Genomic DNA, 23568 nt, shown 5'->3' with positions numbered 1-23568 from the left:
CTGCTAGCAAAGCATTCTGTCATTGGTGGAGCTCCTCAAGTTTTTCTCTCAGTAAGGTGATGCAACAATGGTCTTCTCCCAATTTATTTATCCTTGTCAACTGTTTAGCCCTTATTACAGAGACTTGCAGATAAGGTTCACTAGATGTATTCCGAATGAACACTTGAGATGTGTAATGTTTCCCATTCTTTGTCTCCCCCCCCCCCCCCCCCCCAAGTTAAATATGAATCTGCAATGAATGTATCTTTTTACAGTACAATATAACATTACAGCATTGTATAACTCTTATTGCCAGTAGATATCTGACAAATGCTTTGAACAGCTCAAACAATGGATTCTGTAAATCCATTGGATCACATTGCATTCCAAATCAACATATGCGGACCAAACTTTCAGTGTCCCCAGCTGATATTTACTTTCCATTTACTTAAACAGAGTCCAAGTAATTCTGCAAATGCTCTAAACAAATAATTAGCATACTCAGCTAATTCATTCTATGAATAGATAGTAAGCTAGCCATGTATTCTCAGGAGAGTTACAAAAAAATAATAGGAAACCCGAGCTAGCTTAAACTAGCTAGTGACCGTTGGCAGATAAAAGTATAAACTGTACATGTCAATACATGGCGGTTTGTGGTACCTCCCTCTTCATTGTGTGTACGGGTTCTGATGAGTTATGGATAAACATCAGAATATCACCAGCGGAGGGACTCTGACCCTCTGACCCTCGTTGCAGGCCTCAGACCCTTCTGTAAACTTGTTCTAGTGCAATCTCAGCCAAAAAGTGATAATAAATGGTACAAACATGCGGACCTGGCCAACTACAGTAGGCTAGATTGGCTTGTATAGTAAAGAGGTCACATACTTCTTCTTGTATCGATGAGTAGCACTCAGCACCATTACGCCATCCTAAATAAATTAAATAGACATATGTGTTAATACATCTTTTTGGATATACACTGCATTAGAGCAAAAGGAATACAAGACAGGAAGAATCCTATGGGAATGCATAATAAGCTTTCAAAGTCTTATGTGTTCTAGACAACTCGGAACTAGAAAAAGTACAATGGAGTACAAAGTACAACCTAACCTTTAAAACCAGACACCTCTTTAAATTCCTTTCTCAAAATAAAACAGATTGTGGTCAGACTGACTCATAACATAAAGCCCATGGAAAAATACAGTACCTTTATTGAAAGTGCATACAGGTGATTCAGCATCACGTGGTTTGGCTCGGGCAGCAAGGCAGGGTCACACTGTAAGCAAACATCACCTCCTTATTAAGTGTTAAGGCAAGGCAAAGATCACAGGGGCATCACACAGTACCTCACAAAATTGTATAAGACGAAAGATGGCAGATCTACTTGAAGCTCCTCCTGACACAGTATATTACGGCAGACTTATTTGACTCGTTATTTGTTTTTCACAATTCATGCTTTGGCAATTAACCATCATGCATCAACCATACCACTGGGGTTGATTTGGGTTTGAATTTGAGTTTGAATTTCAATTTGACTCACAGAGATGTTGGTGTCCTTGTTCAGGATGACCTGGAGGAGGTGTGGCGGGAGAATTGGTGGGGCTTTGAACCGCTCCTCGGGCCGAAAGGCGTATACTTCCTGTCCGTATGGGCCAGGGGGGGAACTGGAGAGGTCTGTATGAATAAAAAATAAATAAAGGCCATCGTTATATTGTAGTGTAGGAAGTATCTACTGTTAACGCTGTTAAGAATGACTGGATTAAAATGCAGAAATGGTGGTGAGTCTGGTTCATTCTTAACCTACAGAGGAGTCTGTTTTGCACAGTTGAATTTTGATCTACCTAAATTTCCATTCAAATGAAGAGGTAGGGCATATTCAAGCTGACAGTTTCTCGTAAGTGTAGACGGGATATTTTATTTGCAACAGATACAAATAACCACAATGTAGCTTAAAAAGGCACATACATGGCTGTATTTTTCTCAGAACACTGCAAATGGACAACTAGCTCATCAAGTAATACACACCACAACATAGGTCACAAGTGGGCACTCGCCATTTCAGATTAAGTAAACTACAGTAAACTAATCTTATCAATTTCATAACATCAATTAGTGAAAACACACAGGGTAATGTGTGTCCTGATAAAGCAGTGCTGTTTTTAATCTTACGTAATGGGCCATGTGCCAGTACCCCATAACATGCCTCATTACATAAGTAAAGCCTTTTTACAGCCAAGCCTACAGACTAGAAAAAGCTGCTATGCTATGTACATTTTACTTCAAACCACCCACACCCCCACCCCCTGCCCCCCACCGACAAAAACACAGGACAGAGGAATTAAACTCTGAAGGCATGCATTCTTGACTAAAAGGCTTGGCTAAACTAACATTCTCTCATCTCTATTTACATATGTGTGTTTAAGAGGGTTTTTTTCTCCTGCACTGCCTTCGGTGGCAGGCTGTTCACCTGATGTGTCGGAACACTCCAGGGAATCCACCTGCAGGGCGTCGAATACCTCAAAGTCAGACTTCTTCACCTGGATGAGGTTGTTAATGGTGCCCAGCTGGCTGGTGACCACAGGCTAGAAGAGTGAGAAGCAGACAGTGAGATAGCAGCAAAGATTCTGGCTCCTTTTCTGCCTAACATTGTTTTTCCTGAAAAAAGAGGGAGAGAAAAAAAACAACAAAAAAAACATTTGAATCTCTAAATGTAACCAGATCTGAGACGCAAAACTGAAGCACTGACATAGTGTCAAGTTCATCAATAAAAAGAATACATGAAATGTGAGGTGAGGGAACCTCTTCTGAAATATCAAGAGTACAAGAGTATTGAGTTTACCTCTGAGGGGTCATGAACCCACTGTCCATCCACAAAGAACTTATACTGGTGCTCGCCCTCTGGTAAGTCCAGGATCGCTACAAAGTCATTATGGCTACAAAAATATACAGGGAAAAGAATAATTCAGCATTACATTACATCCATTTCCTTGGAAAAATGCTTCATCGTAAACTCTGTATTTTATTGATTTATTTATTACAAAGAAAAACTCAAGACAAATCACAGGTATGTGATCTACAATGGCCCTGTATAGAGGCCATTGGTTTATTAGTCTGTAAATTTACAAGTGTGAGTCTACCTTTTGTTGAGAGGGATTTTGGTGCTCCAGTTGTTGAAGGACCCAGCAATGTAGACCTCTTTTCCACCACCCGCCCAGCGGATCACGGTTGGCCGGGCCTGTGGACCAGGCTTGACCGGGTCGTCTGTGTCAGGGCTGTAGGGCATGAAGTCTTTTTCTCCTGAAGGCTGAATGATTAGAGTTGTCAGTTAAGGGTTTCCCCTGGAATCTGTCTGTGTTTGCTGCCAAAGAGTGGTGCCTCTCCCTGCTCTGAATCATGCAAAGGCAAGTCTGGGGGTCCTGCCAGTAATGACGCCCCTTGCACTTTGGACACACATTTGTCTTGTGCAACCAGGAACAAAGGGTTGGTCGCCACATGAGATAAGAGTCGCGAGGGTCGCAAATGAGCTAATGTTTCCCCTCATTGGTTGGGATATATTGTTCTCTGATGCTGGAAGACAAGACTAAAGGCATACAGTATCTACAGATATAACAGCAGGCAAATATGGAGCAACTTACTAAATATTAAAGGTACAATTGGTAATTTTGGACTTCTAATGGTCAAGAGAGGAATTGCAGCAACAAACGCCCTCAACTCACAACACTGTTTATCCCTCCCCCTTCTCTGTGAACATGCTGACGTTCTATCAATTTGAAATTAAATCTACGACACAATGAAGTGTGCAAGTGAAGGGGGTCTGAATACTTTCTGAAGCCATTATAAATAGTATCATCATTTTTATTTTTTGATTATTAATTTTCATTTTTATTTATTACATTTATTTTAAAAATAAATAAATAAAAAAGATACAGTAACAATATAAAATGCATGTGAAAAAATGTGTGTAAAGAACATTTCGGTAACTACCTCCACAGTGTATGTGTGTGGGTGTAGACGGTAGTACCTTTGACTCCATAGTGTGCGTGTTGAAGACGTTGGGGTCATCGGTGCTGTCCACCATGATTTTACTGGGCTCCTGCTCTTTGTGGCTCCCCCCGCTGTCAGAGCGGTGCGACTTCGCCCCGTGGCGGTCGCCTGACACCCGGTCGCTGGTGTTGCCCATGATTCGTCAGACCTCCTTTCAAACAAAAAAAATCAGAACCCCGTAAAGCAATGACCATCATTGCTGACACGACTGGATCCACTTTCTTCACAGTAAACCTTAAAAACTCCTTACTTAATCACAATAGGCACTCTGTATCTCACCAACACAACACAGATGGGAAGGATGGCAACATGTGTAGACCAATAAGTTAAACATCCACTTCAAATTCACCAGTTCCCTGTATCAGTGCTCAAGGCTGCAAAGAGGATAAATATAGGACCTGTAAATGCCAACCAACTGAAAAGGTTGCAGTGCCGATGTACGACATCCACTCCACTTACTGAAGCTAGATGTGAATCTGTGTAACTGGAAAATAAATTGTTGCCACCCTTGTGAGTTTTGAGGAGCTCAAGTCAAGAATGTGCATCACTGCCCTCTGTTCATGAAAGACATATTAAATTGATACATGTAAGGTTTATCATTACAAATAGTAAATGGTTTAAGGAGGCAGAAAGGAAGAAAGGTGTCCGGTTCTGTTGATTTTAACCAATGGCTGTGCTGGTTAATATGCCATCATTTAATTGGATATGAAAATAAAAATTACAAAAATGTTTAATACTGGAAATGACAATATTGTACATATGCTATTCATTTCGCAGAACCTCTAGAATCTAGAGCAACTCATTGGTTATTGCATTGATACACAAAAAGCAATCTTAAGAGCAGCAGCAAATATGGGTGTGTGGACAGAAAATGCAGCAACAAGTGTCATTGGCTCTGGGTTTTGATTTCAGTAGCAGGTTTGTAAAGGAGCTTTGTCTGTCTGTAAATCAGACAACAGGCAAAGAGCCACTGGCCTACATGAGCAGTATCCGCACAAAAGGGCCTTCTCTGCCAACAGTAAAGGGGAGATCCCTTCAGCCCACACTGCCCTGGGCTGACAGTAGCCACTACAGCTTAGTAGCCCAGCCATTCCTGAGTTAGAATCAGAAACACATTTTCTCTGCCTAATGCTTTCTTCTCACACTATCTGAATACAAGAGACTATTGAAAGCCTCAGAGATACTCAGTTATGGGGATGCCTCACATTCCATTAGGAAACATTTTATTCCCTAAAAAAATAATTTAATGGATGTGTGCCATTGAGGACATTTAATTCGCTCAGCGTCTACCCATTTCACATCATAAAACGATCTTGTTTTTGTATGCCCCAGAGTTTTAATTGGCTACAATACAAAGATGACAAGTGACAAATCAAATGCATTATCTTAAAAAAATCTACCTAGAGCTTCATCTTATTTTCAACCTTTCATTCAAATTAAGAGCTTTCTCTTTGAAGCGGCTGTGTAAATAGTATGATCTATAAAGAATCCAAATGTCAGACCTCTAAGATGACTGGCTCATAGAAACAGGAGTATGTCTGTTTATATTTTGTTGTGGTTCAAGTCTGGGTCATCGCTTGTTGTAATTGTATAAAAATAATAATAATTAAAAAAAGACCTCATAATGCATTTATAGAATGCTGAATGTGGTATTTCCCCCCCTATATTCTGTTTCTTTTTTTCTGCATGAAAAACAGGTGAAACTTGCCTTATCATGCCATCCGTATCCTCTGTTACCTCAAATGGTTTATTACTTCAAACTCACACAAATGCTAGTCAGTAATGCCAAAGTTAATACAGAGTACAATATATGTGTTTAAAGAATGCAGTGCATTTTCCTTGCATTTTGGCTCTCTTTTCTGTGTAAAAAGTGTAGTGTAGAATCCTGCATTAATGTGACCACTGATGTGAACATGACAACACAGATTTTTAACCACAATATAAAGTGCATAAAAAGCAACAAGAAATAGCTTTTTTTCATGATCTCAACAGATATGAAAAAAGGCATTATTCATGACCATATCATCAGTCATTCATGGCTTCAGTCGTTTAAAGCTAACAGACATGAAACCAAATCTTCTGCTACATAACTTACTTAATTATTATTGATTTTTGGGTAATTCTGTAATGTGGGTTTTACTAAATGTACAGCACAGAAAGTGTGATTAATTAACTTAATACTTGAGCTTAATATAAGAAGGTTACATTCCCGTATATGTGGGGCTGTCAATGTAAAACTGAGTAGGGTACTTAATGTAAACTTCCTCAAGTAAAGCATCTAACTCTACCAATAAAAACATCAACTTCACGGCTGGCACGGTCATTCTGCCTCCGTGTCATCGACAAAAAGAAAATACATGCTAACATGGTAGCGGTATGGACTTGCCGGTGATTGGCTGTTACACACGATAGTGGTGACGATTTTGCCAAGAACCATTTCACGAGGGCGGTGCTGTTGGTTGTTAGTAAGAACGGCGCAAATTCTGTTTGGATTGTTTGACTAATTGTTTGGTTTATGACTTTGAATTGTATGTATGTTTTTGGAAATTGTATTTGGATCAACGATGAATGTACTTGGACATGGAGTATGAATTGGTGGAAGATGGAAAAAAGAAAAGCGCTAAGGGGTTCTATTGTCGGTTGACGAGGATTGTTTTTTTGGTGGTGAAGGGAGTTCAGTGGCAGGGACAAGGCAGTTGACGCAAGGCGGATGAAAAAGTATAGGTAGGGAGTTGAAGAAGAAAGCGGGTCAGTATTACTCAAATTTGATGGGGACTTACCAGAGAGGGTTTATTTAGACTATGTTAGTTGCAGGGTGAGGGCATATGAAAGGGTTCTACTGAGGCGTTATTGGTGTCAGGACTATAGACATCTGACAGCTGTTTGCGGGTGCACAGGTGTAGAAGGTGTGGGAAAGAAAGATGTTCAGGGGATGTTCAGTTGTCTAAACACAAGGTTGTTTGTTATCACTGCAGGGAAAAATCAGGAGCAAAGCAGTGTGAAAGAAGGAAGAAACACGTTAGTCATTCTATAGGCTAACGTAACTTACACATTCAGAACTAAGTTAACTTACCGTCCAAAAGTTGAACTTAGCTAGCCATTTTCACAAATTAAACCGAAAATTGAACGATGCTAAAATTGATCAAACTACGGGTCATTTCCTATTTCATGACTTCAGGACGTAAATAAAAACAAAATTATTTTAGGACTAGACCGCGTATATCCGATATAGCTATACGACATATGTGCTCAGCAGTGTTGGTTGAGGTAAGTTAGCTAAGACTGAGATGATGACAGAGGCTAGCTTATCAGCCGAGGGATCCACCCAGCACCAGTTACTCCCCGAAATGGAAATGTTAAGCGGCACACCAGCCATCTAAACAGAACACTAGGATGTCGTCGCACCATACGCGACCATACGCATACGGTTTGTATGACTACCCAGCACTCGAAAACATAAACAATAACAGTTACTTTGATATTTAATAATATCAGCTGCATTTACAGGAAATAAGTCGACTAGCTAGCTAACGTAACCACAATTAGACATTCATCGATCTTTTAACGAGAAAGATAATTAGCGAACGAGCTAACGTTATCTATCCACTGAAGTTTGACAATACGATAACATTACGAGTAGCTAACATAGTTAACGTTAGCTAGATTAGTAGTTTCCCACGACTGCACATCCTAGCATATTTTTAGCTACAGCAATGAGTTTAGCTCAACAACGATAGGCATAACTAGCCGAAATAAATCAGACATGTTTAATAATAGCTTATTTTAGAATATCATAGCATTGGTTTTGATTAAATCTGAAAAGTAACTTACCAGTCGACGCTATTTAAAATATATTTCCACGGCGATCGACTCCGTTAACATTCTTGTCAACACTCGAATCGCAACACAACCTACCTCTACGGCCGCCTAGCTGGTTCAAAAAAGCTCAAGGTATCATTTACAAAACGGGCTCCACCCTCTAGAAATTCAAGTGGAACAAAGGTCGTTCCCTCAAAAACGATTTTTTTTTCTTTTAAAGGACTCTTCTACCGGATTCAGTCATTCTTTCTTCTTTTTTTATTTATTTTTTATTTTTATTTTTAGTTCGTTTCAGTACTACATAAATAACGCTGACCACAAGCTCAGTACTAATATAATTGTATTGCACAGCTACACCTGCATCATTTCCACTGTTTGACAATGGTTGCAAAACATCTTTTCCATTCAGACTCTGCGTTGTAGTCATGAACACTGCCGACAAAACTCGGGAGGGACCATATTGGCAGGGATATTTACCAGGATGGATGGGTTTGCATCCATCCTTTGCTAGAAACGTATTCTGGACATAATTATACTCTGAGAATATTAAATACTTCAATGTTCTTCACCTACTGCAAATGACTTCAATCACTTCTTATTTCTGAAAGCTATTATACAAAAGCCAAAAACTGAGGTTATTCTGGGGAAAGTCATTTTATTAGAGTAAAAGGCTGAGGGCAATATAATCATGTAGAGGGGAAAGAGGAACACAGAAAGCTATTAATATGATTAGAATCACAACGTATGTAATGCAGTCTAAAGGAGGTACACCAATGTACCACAGCCTAGTGAGAAAACAGTGGAAACAAACAAATATTTGTAGGTTAGTGAGTTACAAAGGTGTAGTAACATTCAAATATACCATAACAATAACATCTTATGTTGTGCTGACTACATAACTATAATTGTGTGTCTATATGTCTATACATAAAAAAGAACAGTCCAAAAAATAATAAAGATAAACAGATTTTTTAAGGCAAGTGTTAGTACAGTATTTTGGTATTCACTACAATATCACGAGTCAGGTATTACTGACGTGCCTCCAGATGGCGACATTTACATAGTGAATGGTATTACTGTATTTTCAGTAAATGCATTAGATCAGCATGGTAAGATACTCATTTTTATTGCTATACTAAACACTTTTACTTATTTCCCTGAAGCAAGCTCTTGCTCTGAAGAGATGCAGATGATTCATATAAAAGGGAGCCATTGCAAAATTTCCACTTGAGTGAAAGCATGTGAAGAGTTTTGCAGTTTACAGAAATAACCCATAACACCAAGGCATGTAAGGTGTTGATCAGTTTGGAGCACTGTGTGCAAGATTCCTGATCAGGTGGGATAAACTACACCCTTTGTATGAAAGAATTAAACCCCTGTTTGAAACCTATTCTGCCGTTTCCCGACTGGTTTCTCCCTACAAGTAGAATAATAAGAATACCATCAAGGAAACATTTTACTGTATTACTGCACCACCTAGGAGAAAAGAAATCCACAGCTGGATTTTGATCCGAGAGCCAGAGTTCAAGATCCCTGATGTATGTGAACCAGTGCTTGCACTAGCTCATGGAATGCTGCATCTTCATAAGGCAGTATATTACAAAATCTGTATTTTACACTAACTCACTTGCATTCTGATCATAACTTTTTGTTATTATAAGCCAACTCAGAAGAATAACTAAATAAATGGGATGAAATAAGATGTTTTGGCATTGATGAACACATTTTCCCCTCACAGTCTAATAATATATATACATTTAAAAGATACCAGAGGGATGATTTATGTTTTAAGTTACATCTCTTTTTGACTTTACATTCCAGATAAGCACTTTATCTTTAAGTCCTGTAATGCCACCAATGGCTGTGTAAGTATTATGATCAACAAACACCACAAATGAGGAGCGACTCAAGATGATTTGACTCAAAGAAATGGGAGTAAACATTTTGTTGTTGTTGAAGTCTGGGTCATCGCCCCTTGTAATCTTACGACTTCAAAATATGTGTTCATAGAATGCAGTGCATTCTTCCCCTGCATTTTGGCTCTCTTTTCTGCGTAAAAAGTGTAGTGTAGAATCCTGCATTAATGTGACCACTGATGTGAACATGACAACAGATTTTTTAACTGCAATCTCTCAGGATGTGTTGAGTCTGGTTTAAAATACTTAAGTAAGAAATGTACAGAGGCATTTAAGGGATCATCCCCTTCAAATGTATTGAGGCTTTGTTATATTTTTGTAGCTATGAGGGACTTTTAATATCCACAACTTAAATATACAGTAGATCACACATTTTCACATATTATTGAGCAATGGAGGTACAGAGGCATTGTTTAAAGACTTTCTGGAAGCTCACAAATCCCTGCTGACGATTCTTTGCTTTCCAATTTGAAATGACCAATTGCAATTACAAAATGGAATCAGCAATTTGGGAGGGAATTATGTAGACTTGAATGTCTGTAAAAGAAAATTAAAAAAACATGTCCAGCCAGCCACTGTTTATTTTGGTTCGTCTTCCTTTACAAAAAAAATAATGTATGACATGTACCTTTTCGCACATGAAATAAAATATGACACGTGAACTAGACATTTCACATGCGATTGGCTTTACATGTGAAATGAGAATGTGTCCCATTTAGTCCTTTGCAACTTCACATGTTGCAGGCTTAAAATGTGAACTACAGTTTTAACGTGAGAAAACAAAACTTGTAACTTAAAATTGTATAGGTTACCCTTTTCCACTCATCTAAGAAGTGAGATTATTTTTATCGTTCACAGGTACTCTTCACATGTTGGGTGCTCACGCAGTTTTTGAACACATTAGTTTTTTTGTAAGGGTTATGCATCTGTCCCATGCAGGATCAGTATTCACCCACATTCTGGGACATGACCAGTGCTTCCACTTGATACACCACCTGAGAGCTCAAGATTCACATTTTTTTAAATCAACAACTAGAGGAGGGGTGAGGAAGGCTTAGTATCCTCACCACAATGCAATGTACCCATAACAATCGAAGCAAGCATTATTTCTCTCATACAACATTGTCGCTCTCACTGAACAGAGCTTAAAGTTAAAGACAAAACGCAGGCCTTCGATAAATAAGTAGTCATTAGACATGCCAGATTACTGCTACTGTGCCTTGTGGAAGCAGAGCAGAAACCCCTGAACAGTCTTATGCACATTACAATTCAAACCACATTAGCATGCACAAATTGACCTAATGTGTCACATATACAGTACTCAACTGACAGTCTTTTGTAGAGAAAAAACATGGGTGAAAATAAATCTGAACAGAGCATAAGGCACATTCTACTTAGTGTATGGTTCAAATGTAAAAACACAAGTGTGCAAATGACATTGGTTTCAGAATGCCACAATTCTGAATGATATTGCTGTGACAAAGCTGTTTATAGTCCACAAATGTGTCAAATTCCGGATATGTTAAATACCTTAAAATATTTACATCCCAAGTCTACAAAGCACCTTCATTGAACATTGAACGACACATACTTTCAAAATGTCCATTTCTGCAGCTTGCACTGTCCAGTACAGGTGGCTATTTAGGTGTTGTAGGGGCTTTAACCAAGCCAGTAAACGGTTGAGGCTCCTACTTGGAGATTCCAAGGCCTGTTTTCATGTACTCATACACCACGTAACTGATGCTGACAGCGGGGATCACCTTCATGAAATTTGGGAGAATCCCCCGGTACAGTCCAAAAAACCCTTCTTTGGTCACAATGTTCGTGAACAGCTGGCTCATGGTCAGCTGCTCAAGCCTTTGCACAGATGCTGAAAATAAACATCACAAGTCAATAGTCACATTATTCATGGTCCGACCAATCGACATTCAGGTATGACATCCATAGCACACTTGATCATAGCTAAATTCTCCCACATCAACTAGCACAGAGAACACACAATGGTATTTTGTTGTAGACACCTTGTTTTTAGCTGTGAACTGCCAGTAGTTAGCTGCAGACCTGCAAATGTGTAATTGTTTTGGATTAAGAACTTAGCTTTACTGAGCTTGTCTGGTGTATTGGAAGCTATTAAATACTCCTAATAAGCGCAAAGTCCACCTTCTGGTCCTCTTGGCTGGGTCAATTGCACCAAGCAAGATCATTCAAGCACAGAAATGTATTTGAGTCCAAAACAATTATGTATTGACCCAGATTTGGTTAGCTCCAAACACACTATGTTCAGTATTAAATACATATTTACCTTGTGCCTGCATGCGGGTTCTGACCAGGGCGAGAGGGTAACTTGCCAGCTGCCCGCAGGTGCTCGATATTGTGCCACAGCCCAGAAGGACAAGGATGCCAGGGTTGGCACTGTCTTTGGCATATCGCGATAACCAGGCATTTTTCAGACTCTAAAAGATGGAAGTGGTTAGATATGGGGAGGATATTGGCATTGAAAATCAGGATTGCTTTCAAGAAAAAAAGTGTAAGTATTTACATACCATAAGCAAAGCTAGCAGTCCCACCAATTAAATAGGTTCATCTTCTGCAATTGTGCAATGTTTACAGGGCACAGATTACTTCAAGAGAATTTGGTTCGATAAGTATCATGGGATTCTTCAGAAATGATAATATTTTTTAAAAATGTAAAATATAGCAAAATATAGTATACAGAAAAGATGAAGACAATTACAAACAATGATTCTGCTTGTTTGAATACTGAAGTGACTGGGAAAAGAAACCATCAAAACTTTCAGACATACATTAAGATGATTCAAGGATAAAGGAAGCTAGATTTTCAGCCGATGGTGCAAAAATCCATTTAAATGGTAAAAAGGTGTTACTAAATACATCATTCATATGCTGATAATGGGTACCCACTATACCCCACACTGGGTCTGGATCACCATACATTTGTGATTTATAACTACACGCTAGGTATAGATCTCCAGAAAATCATGATTTATAATCACACAGTGAATTCAACTGAGGCCATGGCAATTTTAATACACACATGCTTATCCTTATTGTTTACGGGAAGTGTAACGTAAGGGTAATGTAGTGATTATTCATTACATGTGCCCTTAGGTTTAGGTCCTTCCATAAACAATGACAAAAAGCATTTGCGTGTTTTAAAATAGGTGTGCCCTACAGTTCAATTACTATACGGTTGTAAACCACAATTTTATGGTGATACAGATTCCAGACCAAACTTAAAACTTAATAGCAATAAAGGCCAAACCAGTCTATTATAACGGAGTACTGACTGTAAACCTTGCCTCAGGATATTTAGTTCGTAAGCTGCAGTAAGATGGAATACCTTGTCAGTTATGCTGCACTTGTGGTTTCAAATACTAACTTGCCCAGGAAAAGGCACCTGCCACATAGTCGAATATAAACATTTTAAAGCAGTGCTGCTAAGCTTGGGTGTAGTCGCTTTACATCACTCTAATCTCAGCTCATTGTGGGATTAGTTTATGGCATGGATGTTCTTTGTTTCAGGTAAGTATGGTACAGTAACCTTTCTGTACACGTAATAACTTGTCGGTTAATAAAAATATGTGAAGGGAACATACTCATCAGTGGTCACAGCTACTCTATGATTTAAGTTTAAACCCATGTGACTGTTTGCCTCAGTTGGCTCAGTGACTCATAGGTTTTCAAGCATTACAACACACACAGACACACACACACACACACACACCTCATAAACTGCCAGGTCGATTCCAGCATAGGGAATAATTCCTAGTATATTGGGGATGTAGCCTTTATAAAAGGCCTTGACCCCCTCCTTCTTTAGAATCTTCTTGCCACAATCGAGCATTCCAGAATACTGGCCCGTCTTCCGAAGAGTTAGTCTGGTCTTCATTACCTACGGTGAAAGAGGAGACATGACAGTCTTTTTTTGTTCACCAGTATCTGTTGTTCATTTACTTATCAGATACCCTTAAGCAAGATCTCAGAGATACATAATGGTGTCAAATAACATCTCTGAGATATTAATCTATATTGCTAGTTCACAGTTTGGTCAGTTTTCGGTCTCCCCTGCTGTTGAAGTATTGTTGATTTGCTGGCCCATTGTGCATATTCATGGTTGAAGACCAAACAACAACAAGTACAGTAACACAGACCGTGTATGGGCCAGCTGTTTCCAACCTACTAAACAAAGAATGGAGAATGGAAGGAGTACAGGAAATGGCCATCTGGTTTATATGCAGAACATCTGTGGTATTACTATGGAGAAGCTTGTCTGTATACTAGGAGAAGCTGAGGCTGCATCTCCTCACCTCCATGGGGTAGATGGCAGTCTGCGCTGTGGCCCCGGCCAGAGACCCAGCTATAAACCTCTGATGGGTCTTGACAGTCCCATCTTCTGATGAAAAGTACTTCTTATACTGTGAGGAGACCAAGGAGCAGACAGGACACAGTCAGAAGAGCATGCCCAGACACACACACGTTGCTTCCTGTTAGACGGTGAAATACGTTTAAAGTATATATTAATTCTAGCACGGTTTTTGCACAGGGACTTGGTGCTTTTTGGTTGCTTTACAGTTGATTTTTGAATCTGTACTCCTGTTCACCTCTCAGTGTTATAGTAGGGACTAATCTTGAAGAACAGTATCTGCTGAATTTGTAGACTTGTACATAAAAACATGTGATATTATGAAATGTTTCAAGCAGAATGATATTGAATGTTAAAAAATGGGTGTACACATCACATACACCCACATACACTGCAAGAAATTAAGCATCACTGATTAAGACAATTAGTAGTAATTGCATTAGTAATTACTGCACAGTACAGCATGAATGCTGAGGTTTAAATAGCTCATGCTGCTTATGCAAGTAAGAGGCACCAAGGTTAGTCAATGGGGGAGTTAATGACATCTAATCCAGGCTTGTCTAAGCTACACGTCGTCACCTGGCTAACATTATACTTTTTGGGGGTTGAGGAGAGGCCCTGGTTATGAATCCACCAATAACTCACAGGTTAATTTTGTTTAGGCGGGAGCAAAGAAATTATGAAAGCTTGTATGTTTTTACCTGCTCATAGGCCATAAACTTGATGGCAGTCTCTGGTGCTATCTTCAGGACGTTGACTCCATTCCCCCGCCACAGTGATGTCACCCCTCCTTCCCCGATCATTTGCTTGAAGCCCCCTACCAAGTTGATATTTTGGGATTTAGAAGCGTGAACCTGTAGCAATCAATAGGGGATTCACCACTCAGGATAGACAAAGGACACTTTTGCAGACAGCTTTTGGACCTGAGATTCCTCCCAGAGATGCCCTGCTGATTTTAAAAGGTATGCTCTTTTCTGTTAATGCTCCTGACCAGGGTATTCAGGTCTGACATACAAAGCTAAAATGCTAAAAAGTTGCTAGCCATGACACAGAAAGCATGAGCAGCTGTGTAAACCGACATCAAACAACCAACCAATGGTAATTGCAACCGTTCTGTCACAGTTTGTTTCCGAATTGCAGACTTTCACAAAGCAAAATATCATTGATGCTTTAGTAAGAATCACACTGTACCTGCATGAACACTTTCATCCTGTCCAAGGGGGCAGTGCCTGTGCGTGACACCGCCCCTGCCATGGCACCAGCAATTAGCTGCTTCCACCAAAAGTCAGTGGTCTTCTCCTCCTCTGTAAACTCATCAGGGATGGCCAAGCTGTCGCCAATATCCAGGACCTGCCAGACAGGGTCAGAGAGACACTCACAGTCAGAGTAATGAAATATATAATATTATATAGGTGATAATGTGTTTTGTGGCTTGAAGAGATTGGTTGAGATTGCAGTGGCAGCAACTGTATGTCAGGGATACTGTGGAAACAAACGAACCACAATGTGCTTCACAGAATCAACGCCGCTCGTCTCTTCACTGCGTTCTGAACCTTGAGTTTTAATCAAAGTCAGACTTCCCTGAAGCTGTCCCAACTATGGCACGGAAGCAAAGTCAGGAAAGATAAGATGTAGGAATGTTTGTATATAATGAGTTGTTTGGGGGATTGGATGCATTTTGAATGGCACGGTTTGCGTTAACCCAACAGCCGGGCTGTTATGGCTGCGTATGGTTCTTCCACCCGCTACTGAGTCTCTTGACTGTTCGTTCAATTAATAAAGCACAAAATTACCAATATGTCTTGTTTGTTCCTTGTTACTGATAGAGTACAATCATGCCCACCCACAGAATCAGCTGTGTTGCTCATCCCACAAATGCATGATCCTTACAAATGGGACATCAACAGGCGTTCCAATGATAAGATACAATGCTAATAAGTGACAACAAATTTCGCAATTCACTGAACTCTATGAATAGATAAAACATTTGAATGCTTTTTCACAGTCTCATGTTACCGAACATTAATGATGAGCATTTTGTTTTGTTAGAGGGAGTTAATGTTAGCTAATTTCCATCATGCATCTAATAAACGTGTCTGGTGTGCTCAAAATAACAGTCCTGCGCTTATTTGACCCAGTCGCTCACAGGTGTCCAGTGTTGGGGAGGAATGTGACAGAATCACAGAGACTTGCAGCAGATGCTCACAGTCAGAACAGATACTTAGTCAGATATTTAAAAAGGCGACAGTAAAGGCTCTTGTGATTTCTGCTTTCTGGCAACCTTGCAAGATGACACTGCATGGCTGCATGACTCAGTTCTTGCAATTGTGTAACTGCATTTTCTGTTGTGGTTTGTTCTACATTCACTGTAGAACCGTTAGAAATGTTTGTTGTGAAAATTCATCAGAACCACAATTGCATGGTCTTCTGATGCATGCTAGATCAATTAATTGATTGGCAAAATAGAGAATGGAAGCATTACCAACCCTACAGGAGGGAAGCTGTTAGAAAACTGAGCTGGGGATGTTTTAATATTAAAACTAGGGCACAGCTGTTGTACCCTTGAGGTAAGAGCCCAAGTTTCTTCAGAAAATATCTGGCCTTATATAACAGACAAGTCTACAAATGAATCTAACAGAAACAGATTACAGCACAACCTGAATCGCTGCCCAGTTAATTTACACAGTTCCACATCAGCTCTGGTCAAATAAAGGCACTGTCGCCTCAAATACAAACAACACCTACCACCATTTCCATCTCACAGACGAACCCATCATCCTCAAAGTCGACCGAGAAACACTCCCATGGCTGTGGCTGAAGCGTGACCATGCCGACAAGGTCCCAATAACATTCCAGCCCATCTCTGCAATCTGTCCCTGCTCGTCACGACATACTTGTCACATGGCCCACCCACATGGTCCTTGCACTTTCTCCCCATAAGAGCAGGTCTGGGATCAGCTGACTCAACTGTAACCTACAGGCCTCTCCATTATGTGGAAAAGTAGACGACTGATCTGGTGACACTAGTGTCCACCTGGCTCAACATGACCCCCACCTCACAAGCCATTTAAGCTAATCATGCATGGTGCGGATTAAATGATCTGAGCCCTATACAGGTTTAACTTCTCCTCACACAGATGAATGTAACAATGCCATTTTGTCTGTAGTGCTTATTAATTGGTATTCCACCTTGATCCTTTAGCATACTTGGAAAAAAGATTTACTTATGAAAGCTTTAGTCAAGTGTTTTTTTTTTGTTTAACCCATTTTACAAGTAAATGACTTTTGAGGTCAAATGACTTCCTGTGAGGATTACTAATCCGGTGATTTAGAGGATTAGGTTCGATATATGGCGTGGATGTGAGTGAGCCAGTATCTAATGGAGTAGTCTGCTCCAGGGTCTTTATAATGGGCTGTTCCTTGCGTGGAAAGGAGTACACAATCCATCTTAGGCATTAAGCGCCAGCTAAAGACTGGGATCAAAATCGTGTGAGCCACCAACTTTCTGTTTTCCTTCAATGGTTCATTGATTGTGTTTGTACTCCAAACAACATTTTACCATTAACTTTGTCAATGGCAACTCATTGCATTTGGTGCATGTAGCACCATTCTTCATTGCAGACTAGCTCAAGAATAAAAAAAACTAAAAAAACTGCTTGACAATCATCCTTTGACTGCAGTACCTGATCTTCCTTTAACCATGTAATTTTCACTCAAGCTGTGGCAGTGTGCCAGAGTCATGACAATATACATCTCATATCATCATACTGTGTATCAAATAAATAGTTACTGCTACCAGGTCACATAGCTTATGTGAGAGTGGGAAAGAGACATCTAATGCCAATAGCCTCATAATTTATTTATATGCCATTATTATAATAATGTATTATTCATTCAATAGTCAAGGTCAGGGGAAGTGTTTGAGAGAGACAGAAAAGGAGGCAGAGAGACAACTACTGCCAATAGCCTCATCATTTATTTACCGACTGATTGTTTACAATTTATTATATATTCAAGACTGTGTGTATATCCCAAGATTAGGGCAAGTCTGACCCAATTCTTTCTTGCCATATTTTGAATATTGGTTCTGGGTGGTGGGGGTAAATGAGGGGCAGGTCCCCACCAAGCTGTTTGCTGGAAATCCAAAGGCTCATTACCATGCACATATGGTCCAGTAACCTCCCCGGTTTAATCAAGCCCCCAATGAAAAACAAGGGAGTTCTGTCTTTAAAGGTTATTTTTCAGCTGTCAAAAAGAGCCATCCATGCTGTACGTGCTACTCACTGAGGAGTGCTTCCAGTAGCGGATGATCTCCTGGATGTTGGTTGCTGGGTTGAACAGGAAGTGCTCACGCCACTCGTTCCAGTCCACGGTCATGGTGCCGTCCACGTCAATGCTGTGGAAACAGACAGGACACGCACGTGTTATCTGTAGTGAGAACCCACAGCAGGGAGTTCCATGGAGGTGCCCACTGAATCAAAAATACTATCAGACGTAAGGGGGATGCACAAGGCTCACTACAACAGTACCACTTTGTGAATGACTTCAAACTTCTAAGACTAAAATATATTTTGGTTAAGAACAGCCACAAGGAAAATTAAGTCAAATAGATAATTTATGAAAAAATATATACAATGCCAAAGTTATAATTCTTTTGAATAAATGATCCATTTCACTTCATTTTGCTTGTGGCTATTCTTAACCAAGGTATTTACCATTATTTCAAGTTCAGGATACAATACACCAACTGACGCTGATGTAGGAAGCCATCAAAGTATGTTTTATTGTGCATTAAGCTTCTTTGACATGATAAAAAAACATGCCAGACCATAGCAGTAACCCTTTGAACTACAAAAAGTTTAATTTTGATAGGAAACTTTCCACCACACCAATTGAATATGCAATACTTTTTGTTCGTTTTCTGGCCAGACCCAACTTTGGCATTGTATATTTTTAAAATAAATTATCTATTCTTCATCTTCCTAGTGGCTGTTCTTAACCAAAATATATGCTAGTCATAGAAGTTGGAAGTAGTCAACTCCCAACTCCTTGATTTTCCACATAATGACCCTATAGATGCTTGCAATAGCACAGTAACAGAATGAGTATAATATAGGTAAGGGCGGATGTCCATATGACAATGACAGGGGCAGTGTAATGTAGGCAAGGCAGCATTTTGGAAATACCTTTGCAGGATCTTCCGAGCGTCCTCCTTGGTAATGTCCACCCCGAGCTCTGCCAAGCTCTGTTGGATTTCTGAAGAGTCAATACGACCTGGAGAAAAGGCAATTAATAAGGCAAGCTAATATCTGGTCCATTTACCCTGAAACAAACAATCAACAAAGATAAGGGTACAGTCTCTTCAAAAGGGACTTTCCAGTAAATGTGAATCTACACCTCCTCATATCTTCAGAAGCATCCTCACTTTTTTCATTGACTTTGAGCATTACCATAAACATTTGCATGCATGCTTTAGATAGATAGATACTTTATTCATCCCGAGGGAAATTTTAGAACAGATGAACTGGAACTGGAATGGACTGTTCCAGATGAACTGGAATACTACTGAAACAGCTTACGATGAAACTGTTGTCCTGATCCACAAACCATATGTGAACAGTATAATTTCTGAGGGTGTCATATTGTTCTGAACGTCCATGGATACCTGGAGAGAGCTAAATCACACAGCGATCCAGAGACAAGGGTCATATAAGTCTACTGCACATGTACCATCATTGTTTATGTCAAGACTCTTGAATGTCAGCCGCAGCTTCTTCTCGTGTTCCTTCAGATACCTGGAGAACTCTTGAAAGTCAAGGCTACCGTCCTTATTTTTGTCCCATGATGACACTATTTTCTGGGGAGGAAAAAAAAAAAGGTGTGATTGACAAGCCATAATCTTAACAATACCTAATGTAAGCATTCGACCATTAACCCCTTTTAGACCCTTAGGTAAAAACATATAGTTAGTGTGCTGTAAGAAGACCTTTTATTATTAGCCATAAAATATATGACCCACAGGCTAAGAAAAAATTGTGAGACATGAATCGATATGAAAATTTTTTTGTGCATAGGCCTATGTCTGTTGAATAGACATAGGCCTATGCACAATTTATACGGTACAGCATACTGTACTGCAAGGGGTTTACCAGGCCAGTTTCTGCATGTGAATGTTTGTGTATGAGAGTGCCTTTGTGGCACAAGTCGTCTGATCACAAATAAATGTGAAGCCCAGGCAAAAATATATCTTGGGCTTCACATTTATTTGTGATCATGGGCCGATTCAAAAAGGCTTTAACGAATACCAGTAGCTTTTGTTAAAATATACACTTTTCAGTTCTGAAGAAACTGGTGCATCTGTCACTGAGGACTCCAGTGTTTTCAAAGGATATTTCTCAGTCTACCTGTATATTCAATAAAGTCTCCACTCCAGCACATACAACACAGTATATGAAGGGTATATTACCACGAGGTTGGAAATATACCTTATAATTAACATTTTAATAATGGGTTTTTCATTTAAAATGCCAAATGTTCAAATGTAATTATCCTACATTTAATTAATCAAACGGCACAAAACAGCATGGTAACTAGAATGACAGGAAGATACAGAATGCCAGTTAAGGCAAAGTGGTGCTTTAATTTCGCTCGTCTGTCATTAAAACCTGCCTCGGCCTGTCCTGAACCCAAGGGAATGTCTACACGGATTCCTCTTTATCAAACTGATTGACCAAGATGGTCAATATAAACCAACATTGATGTCATCAAATAAATAGATAGAGAGAGAACTTGGAAGTTCATGATGTATTTGTGAAGGGGCGAACCGGGTTACCGAATGGCTCGATAATGGGCATGAACTGGGATTATGAACGGAATACTTGTTTTCCTAAAAGGCAAGACCAGCATGAATGTCCATTATCCAAGTGCATTTTTAGTTGGCAAGGTGAAAGGTACAGGTCTATTTTATTTCACTTGAATTGCAATACTTTCCGGACAACGAGGATAGGCTACTCTGGACACAAAATTAGTACGTTAAAAGGAAATCGGTTCATGAAAAACGAAAACGTACAAAAGCACCTAAAAACAGGAAAGGAAAGCAGCCCACGGCCAGTCGCTGAAGTGAAAACGCAATGTCGCTGTGTGTGCGCCGTGCACAGTAGGCTGGAGTACCTGCATTCCGTAGTAAATATGGGGCGTCGTTTGAAATGCACAACTGCGATACGGACATAGAACTGATTCAAGCATTTCCAAGTGGACATATGAATGTCAAATTTACCTGCACTGCACCTTTGCGAAAAGATATTCCCATAGCTTTTAGGCCCGCTCTCAGTTCAGCGACGTCCACTTTTCCATCTTTATTGGTATCCAGCTTCACAAAAAGATCCTCGTACGACCTTTTGCTCTCGGCATCCCAACAGTGTGAATCAGTCAACACAAATCTCCTAACAGTTTGGTACATTTTCACAGTTTAACTGAAAGCACAGAAAATAATACAGGCCCAGACGGTAGAATCAGTAAATTGATAAAAGAAGAGGTTGAACGTTATACAAGGTTGTGAACTATATGCGCGATTCCGTCCACTACCTGTGTCGGGAACTGTAGCTTTCTTGCAGCCTACTACACAAACCTAAAATACACCCAAACAGAAAACATACGCCTCGTTCGCCCAGCCCGTATTTTCACAATAAAATCCACGGATCGGGTAGGCTAAATGGTCTTGAGACGATTGCTGTTGAAAGAGGGTGGGACTTCTGTGAGGGACTGTGCAGCCGTGCAATGAAGAAGTGCACGGCTTTGCACTGAGCAGGAAATAATGCAATAGCCGATATGCAGCCAAGATTGTAATAAATGCACTTTGGGCATATTATGTACAAATGCAAATGATCCCTACAGAAGATAAAGTTATCAATTAGCAATACGTTCACAACTGAAGTGGCTATAAGCTACAGTACGCTAACTTCCCCTTCTCTTTGGGCGCTGAAATGTCTGCTGTATTTCACAGGGATTTCCAAAGGTCCGATGCACTTTGCAAAACGTCGGGCTACTGGTTAAGCATAATGCAACCGACGCGATTATGGTAAAGTATTGGTTCTTATTTTAAAGCACTTATCAGACATGGTGAAAAGATTCAGTACAAATGGTTTTGAACCAACGTTATCATACTGTTGCTGCAGAGTATCGAAAGAGATAAATCTGTTATTGTAGTTTAGTATATTTAGTGCCACTAAAACGCCTATCTAGTAGGCTAACCCTTGATAAAACTGTCCCATTACCAACACGCACTGGGTCATTCTTCATGAGCTAGTGGTAAAGTCAGTACCTGGTATTGTAGCTAAGAAAAAAATATGGCAGGACAAAGTATTTCCTCCATTATTGCCTATTTGTCACACTGAATGTTACTTTAGGTAAAATGTTATATTAGACAATGGGAAACATGAAATACATTTTTTAAATTCTTATTTCATTTATTTAATGAAAAATGTATCAAAAACTCATATTACCGATGAGAACAAGTAATTGTTTCTCAACCAATTAACACAATTTAATTGATAATTAGATTCAGCTGGTTCAACACAGCCAGGCTTGATTGCAGCCAAGCGTGTTGAATCGAAACCTCACTCAAAAACGAGTCTAGCAGCGATGTTTTAAGCAGCTATGCAAATGGGTTGAGTCCGGAAATAGAAGAGGTTGTTTGTAGTAGAGTAGCTACGTCGACGGAAGGCGCGAGGTTTTGAATATTGTTTGAGGGATTCTTCTTCTTTAAAAAAAAAAAAAGATTTACGGATGAATGAAATATGGAGTATGAGGTGGCGGAAACAGAAAAGGGAAAGGGGGATTGAAAAAGGAAATCTATGAAGTGAAACAGCAGAATTTAGTATGACAGAAGCAGTCTGTTTCCCAATGAAATAAAAGGCAACAGTAAAGTTGGAGTGGAGTTCCACTGTATGTGATGGCTGAGTCTTTTTAGGATGTGGAGGGAGTTTGTGGGCGAGACTGAAAAGTGATTGGGAAGGAAAGAAGCAGGAAAGTCGATCAGTGTTGCTAGAATTCGATAGTGATAGTGGTGTTTTTTTTAAGATTTTGTCAGCTATAAAGTGAGGGCATTCGAATGGGTTCCACTTTGCTGTGATTGGTACCAAGATTAAGGTCATGGGGCAGCAGTTTGTAGGAGTGTGGGAAAGCCTGGTGTACAGCAAAAGAGTGCAAGCTATCAAAAGAACAGGTTGTCCGTTTACCCTGGGGGTAAATATGAAGTGGGTGCAAAACAATGTGAGCAAAGGAAAATGGAATGTGAAGTTGAAAGGACTAGAACTTAGTCCACCCTCCATTACTCTGCTCCCCCACTACCAAGGAGTTGAATTTACGAGTGGAGCAAAGGATTGAACGAGGGGGAGTGAAAAAAAATGTATTGCTTATTTAAAGCTT

At 39.8% G+C, this 23568-nt stretch overlaps 3 protein-coding genes across 4 annotated transcripts in view; 1 reads left to right on the top strand and 2 right to left on the bottom strand.

The window, feature by feature from the left end:
- Positions 1-214: 214 nt before the first annotated feature.
- Positions 215-7956, bottom strand: prkab2 (protein kinase, AMP-activated, beta 2 non-catalytic subunit). Its single transcript, XM_061241555.1, has 8 exons — positions 7855-7956; positions 4001-4174; positions 3117-3283; positions 2819-2912; positions 2447-2561; positions 1520-1653; positions 1187-1255; positions 215-908 (listed from the first exon to the last, which is right to left on the bottom strand). The coding sequence occupies exons 2-8, from the start codon at positions 4157-4159 to the stop codon at positions 831-833; spliced, it is 816 nt and encodes a 271-aa protein (XP_061097539.1). The 5' UTR covers positions 4160-4174; positions 7855-7956; the 3' UTR covers positions 215-830.
- A 2365-nt stretch (positions 7957-10321) lies between these two features.
- On the bottom strand, positions 10322-22269 carry LOC133128186 (mitochondrial adenyl nucleotide antiporter SLC25A24-like). 2 transcript variants are annotated; one of them, XM_061241517.1, is made up of 11 exons: positions 21727-22269; positions 21419-21614; positions 19873-19999; positions 19329-19416; positions 18427-18538; positions 15334-15492; positions 14844-14996; positions 14087-14194; positions 13504-13671; positions 12061-12211; positions 10322-11628 (listed from the first exon to the last, which is right to left on the bottom strand). In XM_061241517.1, the coding sequence occupies exons 2-11, from the start codon at positions 21599-21601 to the stop codon at positions 11447-11449; spliced, it is 1431 nt and encodes a 476-aa protein (XP_061097501.1). In that variant the 5' UTR covers positions 21602-21614; positions 21727-22269; the 3' UTR covers positions 10322-11446. The 2 variants fall into 2 exon arrangements, with proteins under 2 accessions (XP_061097501.1, XP_061097499.1); XM_061241515.1 differs by having other exon boundaries at positions 21419-22269.
- Positions 21917-23568, top strand: part of LOC133128187 (EEIG family member 2-like) — a 30093-nt gene continuing 28441 nt past the window's right edge. The window contains exon 1 of the mRNA XM_061241519.1: positions 21917-22219. The gene's annotated coding sequence lies outside the window, so the exon portion shown is untranslated. The remainder of the gene's footprint in view (positions 22220-23568) is intronic.

Source organism: Conger conger, chromosome 5 (assembly GCF_963514075.1).
Source record: "Conger conger chromosome 5, fConCon1.1, whole genome shotgun sequence".
NCBI classification, from domain to species: domain Eukaryota; kingdom Metazoa; phylum Chordata; class Actinopteri; order Anguilliformes; family Congridae; genus Conger; species Conger conger.
Note: the sequence above shows the minus strand (reverse complement) of the source record. Positions and strands in the feature narration are given on the sequence as shown.